A 22,202-nucleotide genomic window follows, 5' to 3' on the forward strand; every position below is an offset into this window, starting at 1 on the left:
TTAGAAAACTGTAAGAACAGCTCAGTTGGAGCCCATGGGGATGTGTCTGCTTATTGAATTCTCTTATGGGTTCTCCCACAGGCCTCCAGATGTGTTCACCCCAGGGATGGAAGACTCCCAGACAAAGGCCTTCCAGCAGCGAGTACAAATTGGCAAGGATGAGGGTGAGGCGCCATGACTCATAATAATCTTCCCAGATTCTCCACCCGCTTGGCAGGGTTTTAGTGGGTTCTAGGTCTTCATGGAAGCTCTGCCTGGAGCCTACACGGCAGCAGAAAGCCTAAAATGATTGAAATGAAAATGACTTGACAACCTCCAAGTTCTTCATATTCACTTTATTCTTTTTTATTTTTTTTAGTTTTTTTTTTTTATTTTTGAGACGGAGTTTCGCTCTTGTTCCCCAGGCTGAAGTGCAATGGCGCGATCTCGGCTCACCGCAACCTCCGCCTCCTGGGTTCAGGCAATTCTCCTGCCTCAGCCTCCTGAGTAGCTGGGATTACAGGCACGCACCACCATGCCCAGCTAATTTTTTTTTGTATTTTTAGTAGAGACGGGGTTTCACCATGTTGACCAGGATGGTCTCGATCTCTTGACCTTGTGATCCACCCGCCTCGGCCTCCCAAAGTGCTGGGATTACAGGCTTGAGCCACCACGCCCGGCCCACTTTATTCTTTTAAGGATACAAAATCGTCCCACTGGATGGATGGTAATACTGAGGCAACTGCATTAAGAAATGCCTATGACAAGACATCCAATTGAAAGCAAAAAGCCAAGGACTTGACTTAGGGTTTCCCATGTGAAGACAGTGCATACTCTTCCACACTACCCCGGGCTTTGCGAGCCCAGGGTGATTTTGAGTGACCAAGGGAACTCTGAGGTTGGAAAAGTGAAACAGTCCCGGGCACGGAGGGAAGTGAATGTGAACTGATGAACTAATTTGGTGCTCCGTGCCTGCAGGATGAGAGCCTGAGCCGGCGTCTCTCGGTGCCCGGGTTCCCACCCCGTCAGTGCGATGGCATACGTGTATTGAACGGGGAGCGTGAGGCACTTATATCCAAAAGTGACCCCCCGTGGATTCACACATCGTTATCTGTAAAGCGCTTGAAGAAACCCTGATCATCATGAAAAATAGGATCTTCTCAAGCTCCACTGTGAGCTCATCAGGTTGAAAAATAAAAGAGAAGAATGTCAAATCATCAGATGTTTTTCTGGCACTTCTATGAGCTGAAAATCCAGTTTCATTGATCCCTTTTCTTTTTCTATTTTGACAGACTCCAGAATTAAAAAAGAAAATCCTCAATAGTCTTCTTCTAATTTAATAGAAATATCTCCATGATGAGGCAAGTTTCATATGCCCCTGCACTGGAATGGCAGATGGCCTTGCCCAAACGGAAATCCCGCATGTCCTTATGTTCTGGCCCCAGAACACATCCCAGGGACCCTACTGGCGCGGGGACTCCAGGACTGACAGGGAAAAGTGAGGACTAGAAAAGACTGGTGAAGACTGCAGAGTTTAAGACCTAGGAGGGTCCAGAGCAGACATCCAGAACGCGCCCTCCTTTGGCTGAGAGGAAAATGGGGCCCAAAGAGGAGACATGAGTTGTCTAAGCTCCTTGGAGCATGATTGCCATAAGGCACTTTGTATCTTGACCCCCAGGCCAGCCCGCCCATCCTTCCTCCGGTAACCCAGCCCCTAAGCTGAGAGGCCCTGCGCGTCCCTCCCCACAAGGAGCCAGGACACGCACATCTGTTCTCATCCTGGGCTCTGGTAGGTCTGTGACTTTCTACAGGGAATCAGGAGGGTGTAGAAACATTCCCATCTGTGGTAGACACTGCTGGTTCCTCACCCCTTCCCTTCTGGTTATCTGGCAATGCCAATGACCCCCTGCTTCTTTCTGCCTGAGGGCTTTCTCTCACTATGGCAAGAATGGTTGGCCAGCAGGTGGGCTGGAGAGCCCCTCAGCTGCTGGGAGACTCAGAGCTGGTCTGTAAGTCCCCTGGCCTCCTCAGTCCTTGAAGAGATTGTTCCAAGGGGAGCTCCACACAGTACCTTAGAGGACCCCCAAAGGGGCTGAGCCCCTGTGTTCCTGCAATACTGACCCTCTCGTGAACACACTTGTGCTAGTCAGTTTACCTCCCTTTTCTGTCTCCCTTCCCTGCTCCCTCAGTCATGCTTCCTGGGTCACCTCCCACATCAACTACCTGCATCCAGGTTCTTACCTCAGGATCTGCTCGAAGGAGACCCCAACTAGGTCACCGAGGAAGTCTTAGGGGATTGAGAGGACTAGCGGCCCCTCTACTTGGCAAGAAAGAGCTCATCCTAGTGTAAGTCCCTAATTATCCACCGAGGCCACTCTGCACCCCAGCAAAACCTCCACCTCCAGCCCTTCCCCAGGTGCAGGGAGCACCTCGGAGTGGCCTGTCCTGGTGGTCAGCCCCCATCCTCTGCCCAGCACAGACAAATCCCTGGACTCAAGAAAAAATCGACTTGTCCATCATATAAAAAGAGCAATAATTTGGTAAATTAATCGCAAATTTGCTTTCCCCGCTTGGATGCCTTTCTCCTTTTATGTGGATAATTGAGAGCATATTATGTTAATTTGACAACAACAGAGGTTCAAAAAGAAAACTTAACCTTGTGAGCAGTGAGTTGCCATTAGATGGGTGTGTCTGGACAACTCCACAAAGAACATGAAAGACAAACCCCTCGTGAAGCCAGCCAATGTCTGGATGCACAAACGGCTATTTTTGCTAATGAAATAGCTGTGCAGAGTTCCCCAACTTTAACCTTGAAAATGCGCATCTTTTGCTCCAGAGGCAGAATCTGCTTACGCAGAGACAATATTACCAATGCGCGGCTGCAGATTTGGGGATGTAATTTAATCATCGGGAAGTTTCTTTGAGAAAAAAGTGACTAGACTTATGGAATAATCATCTCCCAACGTTTAGATTCTTTTTCTCCAACCAGAATATCTACAATCTCATCAAAGCAAACACACTTCCGAACATGTGTAAATAGCGAAGTGGCTCTGAAGACTCTCTTGCTGCAAGGCACTCTGCCCTTCTGTGGCCTCTCTCATCTTAAGTCATGGATGTCTCCTTGGAACTCTGCTCCATGTACAATGGGGGAATTGCTGATCCAGACCAGAGGGCTCATGTTAGTTAGGAAGGGTACAGGTCTCAGGCTGAGGGTAGATCCAATGGGTGAAGTTTCTGTTTGCTCCAGGTCTGAATTCAAACAGGTGGGTCTTGTTATAATCCTGTGTGTGGCTAGATCTCCAGGTATGGGGAAGGTGGGCTTGTTATAATCTCATGTGTGGATGAGTGGTGGCTTGGGGGAAGATGGGCTTGTTATATACTTCCACATGGGGATGAATGTTCGTTTACAGGGGAGGTGGGCCTGTTATATATCCATGTAGGGATGGGTGATGGTTTATGGGGGAGGTGGACTTGTTATATTCCCATGTGGGGATGGATGATGGCTTAGGAGGAAGGTAGGCTTGTTATAATCCCATTTGGGGATGGATGATGGCTTCGGGGGAAGAAACGCACAAGACACGGAATTCTCGACCCCCTTGCAGAGCTGTGAAATGAACTTGACTCATTCCATAGAACTGAATCCACCCAGCTCCCCAGCAGGCAGAAGACAGGATATTCCCAAGAACACAAAATTGGCGAGAAGGGAGTTGTTACTCAGGGATGGGGGTAATGAGGAGGAGGCGGATGGGAAGCCACTGGCGTGTATGGCATGAGTGCCCTGAAAGGAGAAGATGGGAAGCAGGACAAAGCTGGCTTCATAAAAATAGGAGAAAGAGAATCCACAAAGGCCTCCTCTAAGCTTGAGAAGTTTCCACTGGGGGAGCGACTCAGGAAATACCCCCTGCTTAGGAAACGGAAATGCTTCCGAGTCCTCCAGCTTGGAGATCCTGTTAGGGGGGATTGGGCCCCCATGGAAAGGAAGAGAGAACAGCAGACTTCCGAATACATGGCTCCAGGGAGCCTTCCCGGCTGTCAGCACAGGGGGCTGGGACGATCCATTCCCTTCAGCAGCCTCTCCCTCACTGGCTTTGCACTTCCTCTGCTTCCAAGGCCCTGTCCCCCACGTGGCATCTACACCTCTCTGGGGCCCATCCCAGGAGGACTGGCAAAACCCACAGGCGCTGGGGTGCCCCAGGGTTGCAGGAAGTGGGCAGGGGGATGTACATGATTGTCAACGCCAGGAACAGTGTGCTCAGCCCTGGACAGAGGCCCCGAGAAAAAGGCTTGGAGGAAGTTTCCCTCCATATGCACCTTATTCCCTCTGGGGCAGGTCCTCAAACTCAGGGGACATTGCAAATAAAGAAAAACCTCTCCTGGGGCCCTACTTTTGTGCAGGCTCAGCCTATATAGCCCTGCCTGAATGTGGCCATGCAGACCTGGGGCCTGGAGGTTAGGGTCCTTCACTTTACCTTTGCTAGGCATTTAGGGATCCATCAGTTGCCATGGGAACCCATGGTCCATGCTCCCAGCTTCACAGGAATGGAATCAGGCAACAGTCGTGGGCAACCGACCACCAGGAAATCAGACAACCTTCTTTAAAATCGACATTTTCTCTTTGAAGCTTCTATCATGTCTTCTCAGACTCTGAATCTCTCACTTTTTACCTCTTTTCCAAAATGAGAGACAACCTAATACCATACTGTGGTCTTTGGAATCAGGGTCACTTGGAAAGGTTTTACAAAAAAACACTGGAGGAAATGTTTCAACTAGCGAGGGTGACACAATTGTCCCGTTGCAGAGAACAGGGTTGGCCAATGGGCATTTCTGGGTTTCCGTTTCCTTGTTACACAGAGGACGCTTTATTTATTTGGGGATGTGAAGAACAGACTTGAGCTTGAGATCGTGTCCTACCTCCAGGCCCCCAGCAGGACCCATTAGACAAGGGCGCGGGGATGGTCATTGAATTTAAACGTTTACAAAGCACGCCCAAGCAAAGAAGCTGGAAAACACAGTTGAAACGGCAAGACCCTCAAATCTAGCTCGCAGACCACAAAACCAAGCAACACAAACAAAAAGCAAAATCAGTCCTTCCAGCACCTCTCCCCACCAGGAAGCAACGTGGAAGAACAGGCAAAAGCCCGTTACAGCAAACACAGGTACAGGCCTAAAAATATCAGGAGAACAAAAGGCTTCCCAACTTCACGAATCCTGAGTCTCTTCATTACAAACTACCCCTTCGCAGGATGAAAAGAACATGTTCAGATCGGCTGCAGGGAGGCGGGGTGTCAGCGTTGCTGCATCTGGGATGGGGCATGGTAGCCTTCGTGCTCTGTGCCCAAGTACCCCCCTCCCCCACCGCCCCAGCCACAGTTCCCATGAACGGTTGCGGGGTCTAGATACCTAAAAGTCACTTGTACAGAGAAATGGGCCTGTGTCGCCTGGCTGTTCCCTGCCCGCCATGGTCATCCATCCAAATTGGAAGGTCCTTTTTCACTTGCATGTTTATGAATTGTTACTCAAAGGGCCCACCTGAGGGTGGACAGAAAAATGCAATGATCTGCCCAGGCAAACAGCCCAAGGAGCAGGGTAAGTGGCATCCCCTGGATGTCCTGTTGAGGCTTCCAACAGAGAGAAGAATGTCAGGGGGTGAGGGGGGTGTTGCGGAATGAATTAACATAACGACTCCAAACCGCACTAATGTTTCACAGCTTTTTTTTTATTAGCAATACCAAGATAAGTTATTGAAGCATTTTTAGTATTATTTTACATTCCATTCATAAATGACCTAACTTGTAACTCAGCATACAGCACACTTAAAGATATAGTTTGACACTTATTCGGAAAGCTACAATTATTATAACTTACATGCCTTCATTACCAGGAACACCTTAAAATATCTTCTAATTACTTCAACAATACTCTATTCCAAAGCACACGATCACCCCGTACAAGTTTACACATTTTGCTTCAATCACCGTTTTTAGGTTGCAGATGTCAAGGTGCTATTCACTGAAATTTTACTGTCATCTGCTCCTGGTTAATATGACGACCTGACACAATATTAAACTAGCAATATTTCTGCTTAAATACTACGGAGAAAGAGAATGACTGCACTTCTCTGTATTTCTTCTAAAGTGTTACAAAATACAGGACAATCAGAGACAAGCAGTAATACCCACGAGACCACTGCTGGGCCCATCTCTAGATGCTCGGGTGAGCTGGTAGAACAGCCCCCACCCCCCAGCCAGGTTGTCCACAGGTGAAGGGATCTGTCAGCCGCCAGCAGTCACTCAGGATTTATGACTTTGCGGGAGTTTTCTCTCCTGCTCGAGTTACTAAGCCTTTGCAGTCCATGACTAATAGTGGAACATATGGAGTAATATTTTTAGCCTCTGATTCTCTGTTATATATACTGTAGGTTGGTGCGCCGTGTGTATACACATACCTATGTCAATAGTAATTATTTATTCAACACACATATGTGTATACATTCTTCTCTTGACTTTACACGGTTAACAAGCTGCCGATAACCACGAGGACCACGAACGGACAAGGGCAAGTCCAGACAGACCGACTAGGACAGGGGGTGTCACTTACCTGCAAGAAAATGTGCAGATTCATTAAATCATCTAGAAACCATTAGGGCTAGAGGCATTTGAAAGCAAGGGCAGGGCCACATCCCTTAATCGTTTAATGGAATAATGACAATAAAGTGATATTTATAAAATTTGGTCCTTCTGTCTCTGGCTAAAGCAAGAATAGTCAACATGATTAGGGCAGGTTGGCAATTAGACGTAGAGGTGCTGTTGATCAGCGCTAAGTAATAGGAGATAATTACTGCTTATTTGAAACCTGGGCTTAGCACACAACATCTGAAATTAAACAGAAAAAAAAAAAAAAAAACCCTGATGCCTTCAGCAGCTAAGATGTAGCCCACGTCTTGATAGCTGTCAGTTTCAATCAGCGCTTTGATTCAGCAGTCTAAGAGGCAGATGCCAACGCTGAGACCCAGGGTACCTGCACCCGCTTATGGATGGACTCACACTGTTCCCATTTCAGATGGCGGTGGCTGGGTCTGATTGGAGAGTTTACATTTCCTCGGTGATGTTGGCGTTCCAACAACACTCTGATCTCTCAATACTCTCTTCATTCCTCCCAGGATATATATTTCTTACATTTCTTCTTCTTCTTTTTTATTTTTTTAACCAAAGAGGTTGATTGTTCTCTCCTCCCACCTAGGCTTGGTCCTGAGCAGTAGGTATTATGCAATCTGAAGATAATATGAACACAGCAACTCACATTAATGCTACCACACTCTTCTCCTGATTCAGAGGCCCTGTTGATTCAGCCAGTAGCTTTTGGAACCAAAAAACATGCAGCAAAAGGAAAGGAACATAAACAAGGCTAAATGTCACCAATGTTTGCCGACTTACAGACACCATCCATTTGTTTGTTCTGAAATGACGAGTGGACCATTTGGCAAATACAATGGTATTCACACAACAGTTCTGTCATCCTGCAGTGCAAACGCCATCACGTCAGTGGCATTCCCATTTAATTTTAAAAGAGGGAAGGAGAACGGGAGAAGAATGCCTTTGGAGTTTGGAGAAAGCTGCCATCCAGAGAGGCTGCCTCTAAGTCAGACGTCACAGTGCACCCAGCAGGGCTCTGGATGAGGGCTGGGGAGAGCCCGCTCCAGGTGCTAATTTCTGCAGGAGATCCCAGGGGACATGGCCTGTGTCTGTCCCTCTGGAGTCAGACAGAAAAGCTCGGTAGCAGTTGTGAGGCAGCCAGCAGGGGTAGAACGGGGCGGTGATTTGTATTCACTCGCTAGGTTTTGCCCTTGGACTTCAAGGCAGCCAAATGGTCCTCCCTCCTAGCGTCTAATGTCAGACCCTGGACACACAGTACGAATGCGAGCAGGCCAGACCATAGAGGTCAATAGCTAATCTGTAAATTATCCAATAGGGCAAAGAAGGTAAGCACAAAGGTGTGCTTTATCTGTGGTCTCTGAGGCCAATCCATGTGAGAATCAGCTCACGGAAAAGAGAAGGAACAGCTATGAGAGTGCGTCTGTCTTTAAATAAAGTAAGGCAGCAGCAGAGACAAGAAGATCTTGCAGCAGAGATGCCCCAAGTCTCCCACACCCCCAAGCCAATTGCCTTCCTATGCCGGCTGGGTATAGGCTGCCCTCCCCACACACTCAGCAGACTGGAATTTTGTGGTTCTCTTCCTGTGCCGTTTTCCTAACTTTGCCTCCCTTCTTCATTAGAACCTGCTGGTGGGCCGGGCGCGGTGGCTCACGTCTGTAATCCCAGCACTTTGGGAGGCCGAGGCGGGTGGATCACGAGGTCAAGAGATCGAGACCATCCTGGTCAACATGGTGAAACCCTGTCTCTATGAAAAATACAAAAATTAGCTGGGCATGGTGGTGCATGCCTCTAGTCCCAGCTACTCGGGACGCTGAGGCAAGAGAATTGCTTGAACCCCGGAGGCAGAGGTTGCAGTGAGCCAAGATCGCGCCATTGCACTCCAGCCTGGGTAACAAGAGCGAAACTCAGTCTCAAAAAACAAAACAAACAAACAAACAAACAAAAGAACCTGCTGGCTTCTGGACCACACTGAAGACTTGCACACGATTAAAAATGTGACAATGGCCATAGACTGTGTATCACTGTGTATTTCATGCCCCAGCCATGGCCTCCTTCCAAGTCTCTAACTGACTGCAGACCTTTGCCATTTCTTGGTCAAAGACTGAGGCTGGGCTGGGCTTATTTCCTACTCCCCAAGCACTTGCCTGATATCAGCAATAGAAGGGAGTGGAAACAGAAATGGTTTCTCTATTGGGGTAGGAGGTCATCCCAAAATTGCCAGAACCATCTTCAAAGCAAACTTCCCCACATACCAAGAGACAGCTATCCACAGCCCATCACGGAAGAAGTGAGGAAATGAAACGCGCCTCTCTAACACTGATGGGGGTGAGGTTGATGCTTGCAGTGTTTAAGGGACAACTACGACCTGAAGATGTCTGCACACTGACATCATTTCCTTGAAGCGGTTTCACATGGATGCTGAGCTCAGCAACGTCATGCAAACTCAACTGAGAAGCACTGTTCATCGTCTATTTCATCCCTACGCTTCCTTCCATCAGGGCCTAGCAGAAACAGGGCAGCAGCCCATCTGGATGAACAAGTCCTCTATCTCTGGAAAGTCTCTCTCACACTTCCGGCTTTGGCATTACTGGACAATGGATGGGGCCCTGTAGCTGATGAGAGGTCTCCCATCACCATCTCACTGCCCAGTGGAATAACAGAGGACCAGATTTTGAACCATTCGTTCTCTAGGGATGACCACAGAAACACATTTCTCCTTACACCAGAACAGGGATTGACCAATTAAGACCAATTAAGACCCCATGGGCGAATTCCAGCACACCGTCTGTGTCGGTATCTAAAGTTCTAACAGAACACAGCCACAGCTATCATTTTCCTCTTGTCTGTGGTGGCTTTGATGTTACTTTCAAAGCAGAGTTGAGTGGTCGCCACAGACACCCCATGGCCTGCGAGCCAACAGTTTTATTCTTTGGCCCTTTAAGAAAACATTTGCTACCTGTTGCTTTAGACTGAGTAGCTGGTAAAAGGATAGATATTGGCTGGGTGCAGTGGCTCACACCTATAATGCCAGAACTTTGGGATGCCGAGGTGGGTGGATCACATGAGGTCAGAAGTTTGAGACCAGCCTGACCAACATGGTGAAATCCCATCTCTACTAAAAATACAAAATTAGCCAGGCTTGGTGGTGTGCATCTGTAATCCCAGCTACTCAGGAGGCTGAGGCAGGAGAATCACTTGAACCAGGGAGGCAGAAGTTGCAGTGAGCCGAGATCGTGCCACGACACTCCAGCCTTGGCAACAAGAGTGAAACTCCATCTCAAAAAAAAAAAAAAAAAAAAAAAAAAAGGTATTTTGCCTATACTGAGAAATCCACAAGGCTTAGAGCGAACAGAAGTCACATTTTAAGATAGTTCAGCTTGGTTATCCTCATTCATCTCATCACATGTTTAAAAATACATGAATTAAAGAGGTTTCAATGGGCCTAATTTCTTGCGGGTGGGTCCCCATTATTTCACTAGCATGGAAGCCCAGAGGACTCTGATTCCATAGTCTCAGATATAATTTGGGTTTGCGAAGCCAGAAGCCCAGTAACCTGAGGATGGTAAATTGGGGATGTTAGGATGACTGCCTGCATTCTCCCTCGCTTCCTCCCAGGACCCAGTGGGTCACCAGGGCTAGCAGCCACTGCACACAGGGCCTCGTGCCCACGATCAACATGCTGATATTTATTTATTTATTTATTTTTAGAGACAGGGTCTCGCTCTTTCATCCAGGCTAGAGAGCAATGTTGCAATCCTGGCTCACAGCGGCCTCGAACTCCTGGGCTTAAGCAATGCCCCTGCCCCAGGTGTCAGCCATAGTGCCTGGCCCCAGCCTGCTCATAGATGCTCCCAGTTCAGCCAGGCTTCCCTGAGTGGCAGTCACTACAGAGCAGAGCCCCTCGGGGCAAAGGGGAGTGTGCTGTTCTCCCTGCCTTCCCCCTCATCTGTCATTCATTCTCCTCCATCCTGCCTGCCCCTGGGTCCACCAAAGGACACAGTGCAAAGCCTGCTTGGGAGACCTGGCACACAACAATGCCACATCCTGGCCGTCTACCTTGGGTTTGAAAGGCAAGGAGTAAAGGTGAGCTGGTTGCTCAGACCAGATCTACAAACTCCCCAATGAAACACACTCTAACCATTCCATGCAGCAGGCCCCATGGGTGCTATGCAGACCAGCCTTGGTGCTGTGTACACAGGGAAGCCTGCCCCTTCCAAGCCAAGTGCCGACCCAACAGTGCATTAGTGTTTCTCAGTCTGGACTCGGCTTCTCTGCCTTGCTTTGTCCATGGATGCAAACACTTCTCTGGTCTTCCTCTCTCCACCTTTAAGTACTCATGTGGAGCCTGTCCCGTTACAAAACCAAGGTCAATCACTCCAATAACACCAAGAGCACACCCAAGTCCTCCGATGGCACTGGAGTACCCTTGTACATTATGTTTCTTGACAGAATAACGAAATGTTACTCATGCCTGGAAGCTGGAAGTCACCTCAAGAAACTAAGGATTTGATTGGAGTGGGATTTCCTATAATGAGATCAGACCCCTAGTGGGATCTGACCCACTGTGGAAGCAAGGATGCCTGTCCTCTGGCTTAATCCAAGATGGCTTAACCTCTTCCGTGGGATTATTGTAATGTGTCTCTGACAGGCAGTATGCTGTCCTCTATGGAAAGAGTTTTAGAAAATTCCCACTCGAGCTCTCGACACTGTTATACGCAACAGGCGTCTCCCCACCCAACTGCTGGGTCGGCTTCTCTCCTTGGTGGCTCTCCCTCTGCACCATAATTAAGAATCCACTGGCTGTTGGGACGGGCAGATCACACTGGCCAGGACCCTGGCTCTATAGCACCAAGGAACTTAGGACCAGAGTTTTCAAAGTTAGGAAGAAGGCATGCAGAAAATGACAGAGGACCCTGAAAGTACTGCCTGCAACAAGAGTACCACCCACAGACCAGGGTGAGACACCACCTTCTCCAGATCAACAGCAAGCGTTGGAAGAGCTGCTGAGCTCTGTGGGGAGCTTACGTGATTTGAAATAGGTATTTCCGACACTTCTTCAAACACTTCTACATCCCTTGAGAACAGAGCTCTTTCTTAAGAAACACAGGGGCATTGGCTCCCCCTATAAGCCTGTTTCTATAATCATGAAAGTGGGGATTTAGGTTCACTAACCAGACAAAACCAGACCCAAAATGTATCCATCTGAGATGAAAAATCTAGGAAGGATGCTTCGGTCTGACAAAGCCCAGATTCTTAAGGAGAAAGAGCGATCAGCCTGGTAGATGGATTTAGAAACCCATACCTACTTCGAAAGAAGAGGAGAGGGAATAAACATTAGAAATATTTTATTCCTTGTGCCAATATCACTTCCACCTTTGCAAAGGAAAGCTAGTGGGAGCCTGAAGTTTGCAAATGCCATTTGTGCTTCTTGCCATGCTAAAAAGAGAGTGAATTAGAGTATTTAAGAAAAAAAAAAAAAAAAAAGACCCATTTTATAATCCAGTGGATTTATGCGTTCCTCCTAGATTGTAACTTTTAGAAAGGATGAGTATGTCTGAACCCTCTTGGATACCACAGTAGCCCATGAGAAAATGAAGACAGCGCTGCAATGACAGTGGGCCAGATAACGGCGGGGGGGTGGGGGGGTGGGGGGGGGTGGGATGGGAAATGGCAGAGTCAGGGCCACCCTAGAGGCAAGAGGGCAGTGGCCCCACCCCCAAGCAAATGCAAGAGCCAGGGCAGGTCTTTTCCTGCCTGCCTCCAAACTAAAGCGAGAGGAGGCAGGAGAAACGGAGCCAAACAGAATGCAGAACTCACGTTCTAAAAACAGGCAGCTCGTGGCCAGAGTCAGTTTCAGCATCTTCCCAGGAGTGGAAGGCAGGACAAGGGGCCTGAGCCCTCCGCTGCGAAAGCAACCAGGAAGCCTTCGAGCCTGGCTGGGATGAGGGTCCTCAAGCCCCATGAAAGAGAGGGAGGGACCACAGCTTACATCCCAGGGTCTGCTGCACATAGCGTGGAAATGTCAGGGGCGTGTGGTGTGCTGCTTTTTTGGGAAAAGGTAAGAAGTGCCTAAGAGTTTGCAACCCAGAGATAAAAGGCTCTCAAGACCAGGCAGGCTCCCTGACGCTAGCTTCCCATCCAACCTGGCCTGGTGCAAAAGGACACCATTGGGCACACTTCCTGGAGGCAGGCAGCCTTCCTTCACTCCTGATAGGAAGATAGGGAAAATTAATAGGGGTAATAGGAGCTCATTTCAATAATAATGAGCTCATGGACATGCCAGGTTTTGATCTTTTCTGATGCATGGATTCCTGGCAGGAACTATAATCCTATGTAGGTAGTTGAAAGAACTGAAAATAGACTTTAAAAAAAAAAAAAAAAAAAAAAAAAAAAAAAAAAAAAAACAAACCTCTAAACAACAATAAAAAAGAAACCACCCCAATCACAAACCCAAACCAGCAATGAAAAAAAAAAAAAAGCCTTAAACATTGCTCCCCCAGAAAAAAAAAAAAAAAGTGGAGGAGCGGAATTTGGACTGACATAAAACCCTCTTTTCCCTTCTTTTAAATATTGTTTTTAACAGCTTCAAAAGTAATGAATTGTATGCGGCTAAAAATAGATCTGGGGGTAGTGGTTAATGGGGCCTTGTGAATCATTCAGCATAAGGAACTGTCAATATTTTTTGAGCTGTCAGAGATTCATTTAGTGATTTTTGGCAATTCAAAAACATATTTCTGACCACTTGATTCAGTTCCTAGTGAATTAGGGAGGAAGAAGACTAAAAGAAATATATCAATCTAAAATATGAACCTTGAGTCTGGCTTCCTGAATCCTGCTCTATGCTTAAAGGGACAACAGGATGTTGAGGTTCAAATAGACTCCTTTCCATTTTCCCCCTTCGTTCCCTTCTCTTCCCTCCCCTTCCTCTCTCCCTTCCTTCCTTCTTTCCTTCCTTTTCTTTTTCCCTTTCCTCCCTCCCTTCTTTCCTCCCTTCTTCCCCTTCCTGCCTTCCTGCCTGCCTTCCCTCCTGCCTTCCCTCCCTCCTTCCTTCCTTCCTTCCTTCCTTCCTTCCTTCCTCTGCTTCCCTACCTGCCTTCCGTCCTGCCTTTCTCCCTCAGGTGAAATAAAATTACAGAAATCCATTCGTAAATTACAGACGGAAAGGTATCATGGTCATTTGTTTCTAGTGAGCATATTTGAGGCTGGTTTCAAAGGGAAAAATACATTGAGCTTTCCTTAAGAGAAAGGCTTTCAAATATGAATATCTGGGTGCCAAGAGATTGACTTTGATTCCCCCTGCCCACCCCAACATTCATTTGATCCAAATCTAGTCCTTAAATTTACGGTTCTGTTCTAAAGTCTGGAATTCCTTTGGGGTGCCCATATGCTTTAAGGAGATCAAGACGTATCAATTTGCTACAGGATCGGACGAGCATGAATCCAAGACGCATAGGGTCACATCACTACTGTTCAGGGACTTCACAATGCACATGTCTTGTTAGAACAACACACGGACAGGTAAACAGACAGACAGACAGAAGGCAACCGCAGAAGGCCAGAGTCACAGTCACTGCCATTTGGTTTGTCTACAAATGAGTCACAAACACCCAGAAACCATCCCCCTCTTTGCAGAGAGGGTCGCTTTACTTCCATACTGTGGTTAGTGTGATATGATTTTAGTATCCTCTAAGTCCATAAAAGAAAAGTTTAAGAAAGCAGAGATTTGGCTTAGCGAAGCAGTAAGGAATTGTCTTTGGGCATCTTTTGCATAAATTGAAAATACTGAAGAATTTGCAAGTTACCATGTCTCTTTTAGTTTTCGTTTTGTGAGTTGTTTTCCGCCCCCTTCAAGTTATAGATGGCAAAGAGGAGTAGTTCACATGGTGAGACGCTACCCTCTTTTCCATGCCTTCTGTACAGGCATGTTAGAACATTATAATGCAAATTGGAACACAGAAGGATGAGTTCTAAAACTCAATAAAATTGGCTTTTATGATTGTCTACATTGCAGGTACAGCATTGAGGGTTTTTTCTAATATTTCATTCAAAATTTGCTCATGAATAAATCTACCCATTTTTTTTTTAAATGCACAATTCAGCACTGATGTTTTGGGAAATGAAGTATAGGAAGAGGATTCTAAAACTTACCACACAAGTCTGGCCTCTTGATACATCCAGAATTTGCTGTGCTACTTGTAAGTCCGTTAAAGGCTGCTAAGCCATCAGAGCTGTAGGCCCTGAGGACCGACAGCATGTTCATCGGCTTGTCCAGGCCCTGGGGCCCCCGCTCCGGCTTCGGCAGGCCTGCCGAGGGGTCCTGGGCTGGGAGAAGACCCTGGCTGTGCCACTGCTTCTCCGGCGCTTGGGGTAAAGGTGAGACCAGTCCCTGGACGGGCTGGGGGGCACCCGTGGGCTGCAGGCTGTCCCCGCCATCACTGCTGCTGTCTTTGCTGAGGGCAGACAGTGGCTTGGTCATCATTTCCGGTTCGGTTTCAACATCTTCTTCATCGTTGTTCTCTCCCTTGGAGGAGTCCATGTCCTCTGAGGAGGCGATGTCGGAGAGATCATCAGTCGTGTTCTTACTCATGGTTTCGGGTATCAGGATGGGGGCATCCTCTTCAGAGTGGGCCTTTCCATCGGGCTCCTTGTTGGGGCAGGAACTGGAGGCCCCCGAGCCGACCATGCCTGGGTAAACACCAAACTGCTTGTAGAAGTCTGATGAGAAGTTACAAAATGCAGGGTCCATGTGGCCGGTCCATGTGCCACTCTTCTGCTCCCCCAGAGTCTCCTTGACCTGACCTTGGGCCATCTTCTCAGAGTCTAGAGAGCTGATCATATTGGAGAGGCCCAAGTCTTTGTTTGATTGTACCGAGGGCAGCAGGGCCATCTTACTCGCCTCCCGGGCCTGGTCTTTGCAGTTGATGGTGACCCCAATGGCGTTATCCTTGCGTTTCGCTTTGCCCAGGTGGTTGGCCTGGAGATGAAGGGCCATGAGCTCCATGGAGGATGTCGTGAAAGCACAGAACAAGCAACCATGCCACGCGATGCTGTCCTGCATGGTCACCGAGGAGCCCGGGAGGGAGGCGGCATCTGGCCTCACCGACAAGTCCAGGGGCTCGTACTGAGATTTTTCGGACTTCCTCTGGGAAGACTTGCTGCTGGGCTTCTCCTCGCCACCATCCGCTCCGTGGACTTTCATGGAAGGGGGGTCGGCCAGGGCTTTGTCCTTCATGTCCTTCTCCTTCTTCAAGGAGCTGAGGACAAAGCTGTCCATGAACGCTTGCAAGGACCCTTGGAAATTTACACCGTTGCTCACGATGCTTTGATAGGCTCTTCCGATCTCAGAGAAATGGGTGCTTTTGGAAGGAAGGTCAGCACCTTTCAGAACATCTGAGGGGACCTCCGAAGACATGCTGGTGGCCTGCCCCGAGTGATCTCCGGACGAGAACACCCCTGATGTCCACTGCTGAGATGCAGGGCCACCTCTGAAGTCGATGCCAGGGAGACCCTTGAAGGCCCCCCTCAAGATGTCTGGCCTGATGAACAGAGAAGCTTTGCTTGACATCTCGTCCTTGTGGTCTTGATTTGGGGGCTGCCCAGACAGCGGCCCAGCTCCGTTCTGACGCTCCCGATGGTGTCGCTCTAAGTGGTATTTTAAGGACGCTGACTGCGTCCCGGCATAGTCACAGTGCGGACACTTGTAGGGCTTCTCACCTGCAAGATTTTGATATAAGAAAAAAAAAAAGGCGTTTATCTCATTTTGGTGTGCTGAATAAGGCTGGAAGGATCAACATTTGTTCTTTGAAACAAAGCAGCTCAAACTAATAATTAGAGAACAACTGTTTTTTAATAGAAGAATAATTCGTACTCTTAAGCTTTTTTAATGATTTTGTACCATTTGGGACTATTCAGGAATGACATACTATCTACACACAATTAGCTATCTTTTTCTTTATCTAACATGTGAGAACGGCTGTAGATTTAAAAGCTATGATTATGAAAATTAAGCATAATAATTTCAGCCACAGTGATCATTAAAAGTAGAAGTTTAAAAAGAGAAAGTATGTAACAAATGGGTGGTTGCGATATTTTGTGTATACAATAGCTCTAAAATTTGTTTAAATTATACACATGGAAACCATTTTTAAACCTAAAAATTTTATGGCACTGTTACGCAAGACTGAAATGAATGATTTAAGTCTTGCTCTGCAGTAAATCATGGATATAATTAGCAAATGGCATACTGCACAAGTAATTTATCATTATTTGGAGGGCACCATTCCAGACGGGCTCAGATATCTGCAGACCTACTGCACTGTTTCTAAATAAAGAACTATAAATACAGATTCTATAAAATATTAATACCATTACAGTGCATTATGATTGCAGCATGTAAAGACATATAGTTAAGATAAAAAGCAGTCAATAAAACTTAAAAGAAAATGAGTAATAAAAAGGCACAAAATATATTTAGTTTCTGTATTTGAAATTAACATTATCTACTGGTCTTTGTAGTGCCTTAAATTTGTACTAATGGCAAACCTAACGCTCCGGTAGTAAAATGTGTAATTTACCTATAATAAGCGCTTTCTAGAGAATAAAAATAGCTTTAAAGAGTGTTTTAAAACATATAAGATAATTTTCTTGAATTAAATATTTATTTAAATTCAACACCCACAACTTCTATTGTTCTTTCCACGATGGAAAAAGATACCAGGACAGACAACTTAACATTTGCTGGCATTGTGGGATAGAGAAGGGGAAGAAGGTGAACGATTGCAGATTTAAATATCTTCCAAGAATTTGTTAGTAATCCCAGAGTCTTTTCTAGACTTTGCAATCAAATGGCTCTCTAGAAGGAATGGGGACTGACAGTTCCTGCTCTCTCATTCGCAATGGCACCCTGTCAATATCCACAATTATTTCTCCCAGGAACCTCAACTATTCCCCTCTCCTTCCTCTGTTCTATTGAAAAATAGACTGATCTGAAAAGTAACGGCAAATCATCAGTGAATGGCGTCTTCTGAAGACATTTCACTGCATCTAGTCTCAGCATATGCCGTTAAGTACCAGACCTCCGGGCACAGGGCATCTGGGGGCATGGACTCTGTGACAAGAGGACCACCAGTCTGGTTCTGAGCAGGAGAAGCCACGTCATCTCCAGATCGCATGCCACAGCCATGGAGACATCCTGCCCGCCTTATCAGAATGAGAGTGCCAGATGCTACAAGCAGCTGAGATCTCTCCTGGACACCTTTTCAGAGCTGGCCCTTAGGTCGAGGAAGGCTGTACCCGCTTTGGGGCAGAGTTACAAAAAATTTCAGGCAGTATTTTTCCACCTATTGGAGTCAGTCCCGGGTTAGACTCAGACTCATTGAGCTAACTGCTATTTGGACAGCCCATCGAAGGCCAGGCTGGGATGGGACATCTCTAGGCAGTAGGATATCACGGCTGATTCAGCTAACCTGGAGTCCAGCGGCCAGGTGTGACAGAGGCAGTCCCTGAAACTTAGAGGGGTTGTGATGGGACCCACAGCAGGCGAGCCTGCCTAGAAACTCAGGATCCTGGCCCACAGGTGAGAGCAAGCCCTGTGGGAGGGCCCAGCAATGAAAGCTTGCAGAGGTGAGGCCTGCAGGTGCCCAGTGGGACTCAGGCTTCGTTTTAGAAATGCACCTGGAAATGATTACGTGCATCTGGCAGGCAGAGGGGCCATAAAGAAAGCATGGGCATTCATTAGTAGGAGCTAAAGAGGGGGAATGTGGACTTTCCTTTCCAGGCCTGGGGATGTAGAGCGCTGCCTTTCTGGATGTGGACTCTGGGGATGCACAGAGGATGTGCGTGTATATTTCCAACAGATACATGTTGTTTGAAATGCACACGGGAGCAATAGTACTCAAACTGTATTGTGCATTAGAACCACCAGGGGAATTTGGTAAGACACCAATTCTGGCCCTAAGGCACAGCAGTTCTGATTCCCTGAGTCTGGGGTGTGGGCAGAAGTTGGCCTTTTACGCGTCCCTGATGATTCTCACACAGGCAACATAAAGATAACCTCTTGAAAAACCAACCTGGAATTGCCTTGGGGACTTGACAAAGTGCTGATACCTGGTCCCACCTCCCCACATTCCGAGTTAATTGGCCAAAGATGCAAACTTGGTTTCAGGAGCTTTCGGGACTTTCCCAGGTGGCTCTCTGTGGATCCTGGGTGGAGAAACATTGTAGGCAGCCTTCCTGGGAAGTGCCTTTGAAGTGGGAGCCATGAATGAAGCAAGGAAGACGGTCTAGAGCTCAGGCGGTATTTGAGAGTCTGGACTAGCAGTTCAAAATAGGCCTTGGCCCTCACTGCTCCAGAGAATAAAAGCCACAGCTGAGAAACCAGAAAGGCTAATTCTTAGCATCGGAGTTCCACAGGCCAAGGCCTGGTGAATTAGGGGCTGCCTCATGAGACTTCAAGGGTTTTCTGACTGCACGTGCTATGCAAGTTTCTAGAAAGCTCTCCACCCATGCGTCCTCTGCCTTTTGCCCTGGGGTGAAAGGGCTACACTGCTCTTTCTGTCCATTTCTCTGTATAGTTCCACTTCCTGCCATGTCACTAAAGGGCTTGGTTGGGGTAGCTTCTTCCGATCACCCCAATTCCTCAGATAAGTGCTCCAGGTGGATGCCGATCCAAGGGATAAAGCCTTCTCCTTTGGATTTATGTTCACAAAGAAACGAGGTCAGTCTTAATTACCTCGTAATTGCTAAATGATTGGAAGAACCAGCCCTGCCCTCTGTCCTGAAGCCCTCACTCCCCTTTCTGGGCTTCCTATCCAATGAGGGGCGCAGGGAAATTCTTCAGAAAGGAAAGTGAGCCAGGCACACCCAGGGGCTGAGCTGGGAACCTCCTTAGAACCTCATCAGCCCCAGGGCCTTGTGCTCCACTGGAAACATCCCAGCTGTGGGATGGCATTTCCCAGCTGTTTCCCGGGCATTATTTCCCCAAAGGACCCATTGCAGAGTGCTCAGGAGGCAAACTTCTCACAACATTGGCCCAGACGGGGTGGGGTGGTGACCGCAAGGAGAGGCCTATCAGCACATTTCACAGGCTCCGGGGTGCGGTCCATGTCTGCTCTTCCATTTGGCTGGCAGACAGATGCTGAGTCTACCTGAGCAGACGAGAACCGCTTCCCAGCCAAAGCCACCGCATCTGGTCACGCTCTTCTGCCCAAGCACTCTGGGCTGACTCTAGCAAATCCCAGGCCTCTGGGCACGACCAGATGCAATGCAAAGGAGCCAGGCACTGGGCCTGCCCAGCCCTGCCCAACCAAGGCTGGACTCTGCCTGAGACTCAGGCCGCATTGCCTGGGCGTCAGAATACCCATGGTACACGCAGCCCCAGATCATGCCAGCAGCTCTAATTGAGTGATTGGCTACTTAGGCCATAAATGAGTCCCATTTACTGAGGGGACCACTCCAGCTGTCCCACGGTTTCCAGGGGGTCATGAGTCCTCTGGTAACCCCCATGATGTTTGGGGGTCGTTGCTTAGTGTTTATCTGTTATGTGTGCCACACACTGGCATGCAGGCAGAGCCAGGCAGATCAGATGAGTATGCAAAACAGCTGTTCTCTCCTAGAGCAGAGTGTCACTCAACTCTAACCAATTGTGGGCACCAGAACCTTTGATTTTCCAAGAAAAGTCTCGGCCAGGCATGATGGTTTATGCCTGTGAGCCCAGCACTTTGGGAGGCCAGGCAGGAAGATTGCTTCAACCCAAGAGTTCAAGACCAGCCTGGGCAATACAGGGAGACCTTGTCTCTGCAAAAAAAATTAAAAATTAAGCAGGTGTGGTGGCACACATCTGTGGTCTCAGCTACTTGGGAGGCTGAGGCAAGAGGATTACTTGAGTCCATGAGTTGGAGGCTGTAGTGAGCTGTGATTGTATCACTGCACTCCAGCCTGGGTGAGAGTGATACCCTATCTCTAAAAAGAAGAAGAAAAAAAAGTATCACATCTATGAGATTTCTATGTGCAGTATCTTAATGTTTAAATATGGGTACCAATTTCAAAACTTTTCAAATACTGAGAGGGTTACATTGCTCTATTTTACAGGTGGGGTCTGGAGCAGGCAATTGTGAAATGTGCGGAACGGGGACCTTTGCCCACTGAAGGAAGCAGCTAAGGACACTGGTAGCCTTCTGTGGGAAAACCTCTCACTATGTTTTAAAGGAGTAAGATGTGGGCCCAAACAATGCATTTCTAGAAAGAAGAGTTTTGCTCGAAAAGGCATAATGAAATTAAAAAGCTTCTGTTCATCATTCCAATTGATTAATGAAATTATTGGAACCATCGTATAGTTAGCCAGCTTCCCACTGACACACGGCATAAGATACATATTTAGCTTTCGATTATCATTGATAACCTCTCTCATCAGTTTTTAGAAATATATGACCAGGTGGTTTAATTAGTTCACTGTACCTATTTTTACATGGCCATATCTTTTATGATTCTGAAACTCTACTTTGCTCTTGATATGTCAAAGGAACCCTCACTGTTCCGGGGAGTTATTCTAGAGCTATTTAGAGCAAGCTCCCACCAGCACCTCTCCAAAAATAACAGGTGGATTCATATTACTCTCTTTGGAAACCCTTTTAGGATGTGATTCATGCTTCTAATTTTTTTTTTTTTTAGTTTTTAGTTTTTTTGCTAAATCTCCAAAAGTGTTTCACTTATAAGTTGAGCAACCGAATATTTTCCTGAATTTGCATCCTCAATTTGTTATTTATTTAGTCCTTCTCCATGTCTTTACTTAGTTAATACCAGGAGAGATAAATATGGTGGTGTCTTTGCAGCAAAGCTTCAGTACATTAATATAAATTGTACACTAATTCCCCCAAAGCATATATATGTTGTAAACCTGAAGACTTTTCACACAGCTGCTTATTGCTAAACAGTGCCTTGTCCAGAAGGGGACAATCTGTGTCTCTAATTGCTGTCACTGAAGCCCAGATTCATTATGTGACTTTCCCATTAAAATGTGAGCATTAATTTGTATAATGAAATATCACCCACTGCAGTGTTCATTAGCCATGCCCTACTGTATACAGCACATTGTTAGCTACCTAGAAACTGTAGTTAATTTCACTAATGGATATTTCCCTACTTAGTGTTTGGTAGGAAATTTATACTGTAACATTACCTCTTCAACTTTTAAGGAAATTTAAATTCAATCAATTATTTTCAACAAAAGTTTAGGATGTCATTAAGGCAGGAAAAGCAAGGATCGGGAACTGAGGAGGGATAAACTGAGCTTTTAGTTCATCTCGGAAAGAGAAAAACAACGGAATTTTAATTCAAAACAAAAAATCAGAGACTTAACTCCTTTTGCAGATCTTTTTTTAACATTTTTTTTCATCAGTACTCAGGGAAACAACACATTTTTGAAAATGTATTCAAGGTGCTTTTATATTTACTCAGTGTGTGAAAACAGCCTGGTTACCTTACACAGAAGCATCAAAGGTAAGAGAGAGAGACACCAGGCATAAGGCACCTGGATGGGGCCGGCTGGAAGTTTTCTTTCCACCCATGTTTATG

General features: G+C 47.0%; 1 protein-coding gene across 13 annotated transcripts in view; it reads right to left on the reverse strand.

Annotated features, from left to right (window-relative positions):
• The window catches only part of ZNF536 (zinc finger protein 536), a 486,467-nt gene that overhangs the window by 147,406 nt on the left and 316,859 nt on the right, over positions 1-22,202 (reverse strand). For 11 of the 13 annotated variants that reach the window (XM_074384325.1, XM_039467086.2, XM_039467087.2 and 8 more), the window contains one exon: positions 14,781-16,346. In XM_074384325.1, coding sequence (XP_074240426.1) covers positions 14,781-16,346 — 1,566 coding nt within the window. Of the gene's footprint in view, positions 1-653; positions 6,577-14,780; positions 16,347-22,202 lie in introns of those variants that run through there. The other 2 variants (XM_010347865.3, XM_074384330.1) reach the window with 1 other exon arrangement.

The sequence above is a fragment of the Saimiri boliviensis genome, chromosome 14 (genome assembly GCF_048565385.1).
Source record: "Saimiri boliviensis isolate mSaiBol1 chromosome 14, mSaiBol1.pri, whole genome shotgun sequence".
NCBI lineage: Eukaryota > Metazoa > Chordata > Mammalia > Primates > Cebidae > Saimiri > Saimiri boliviensis.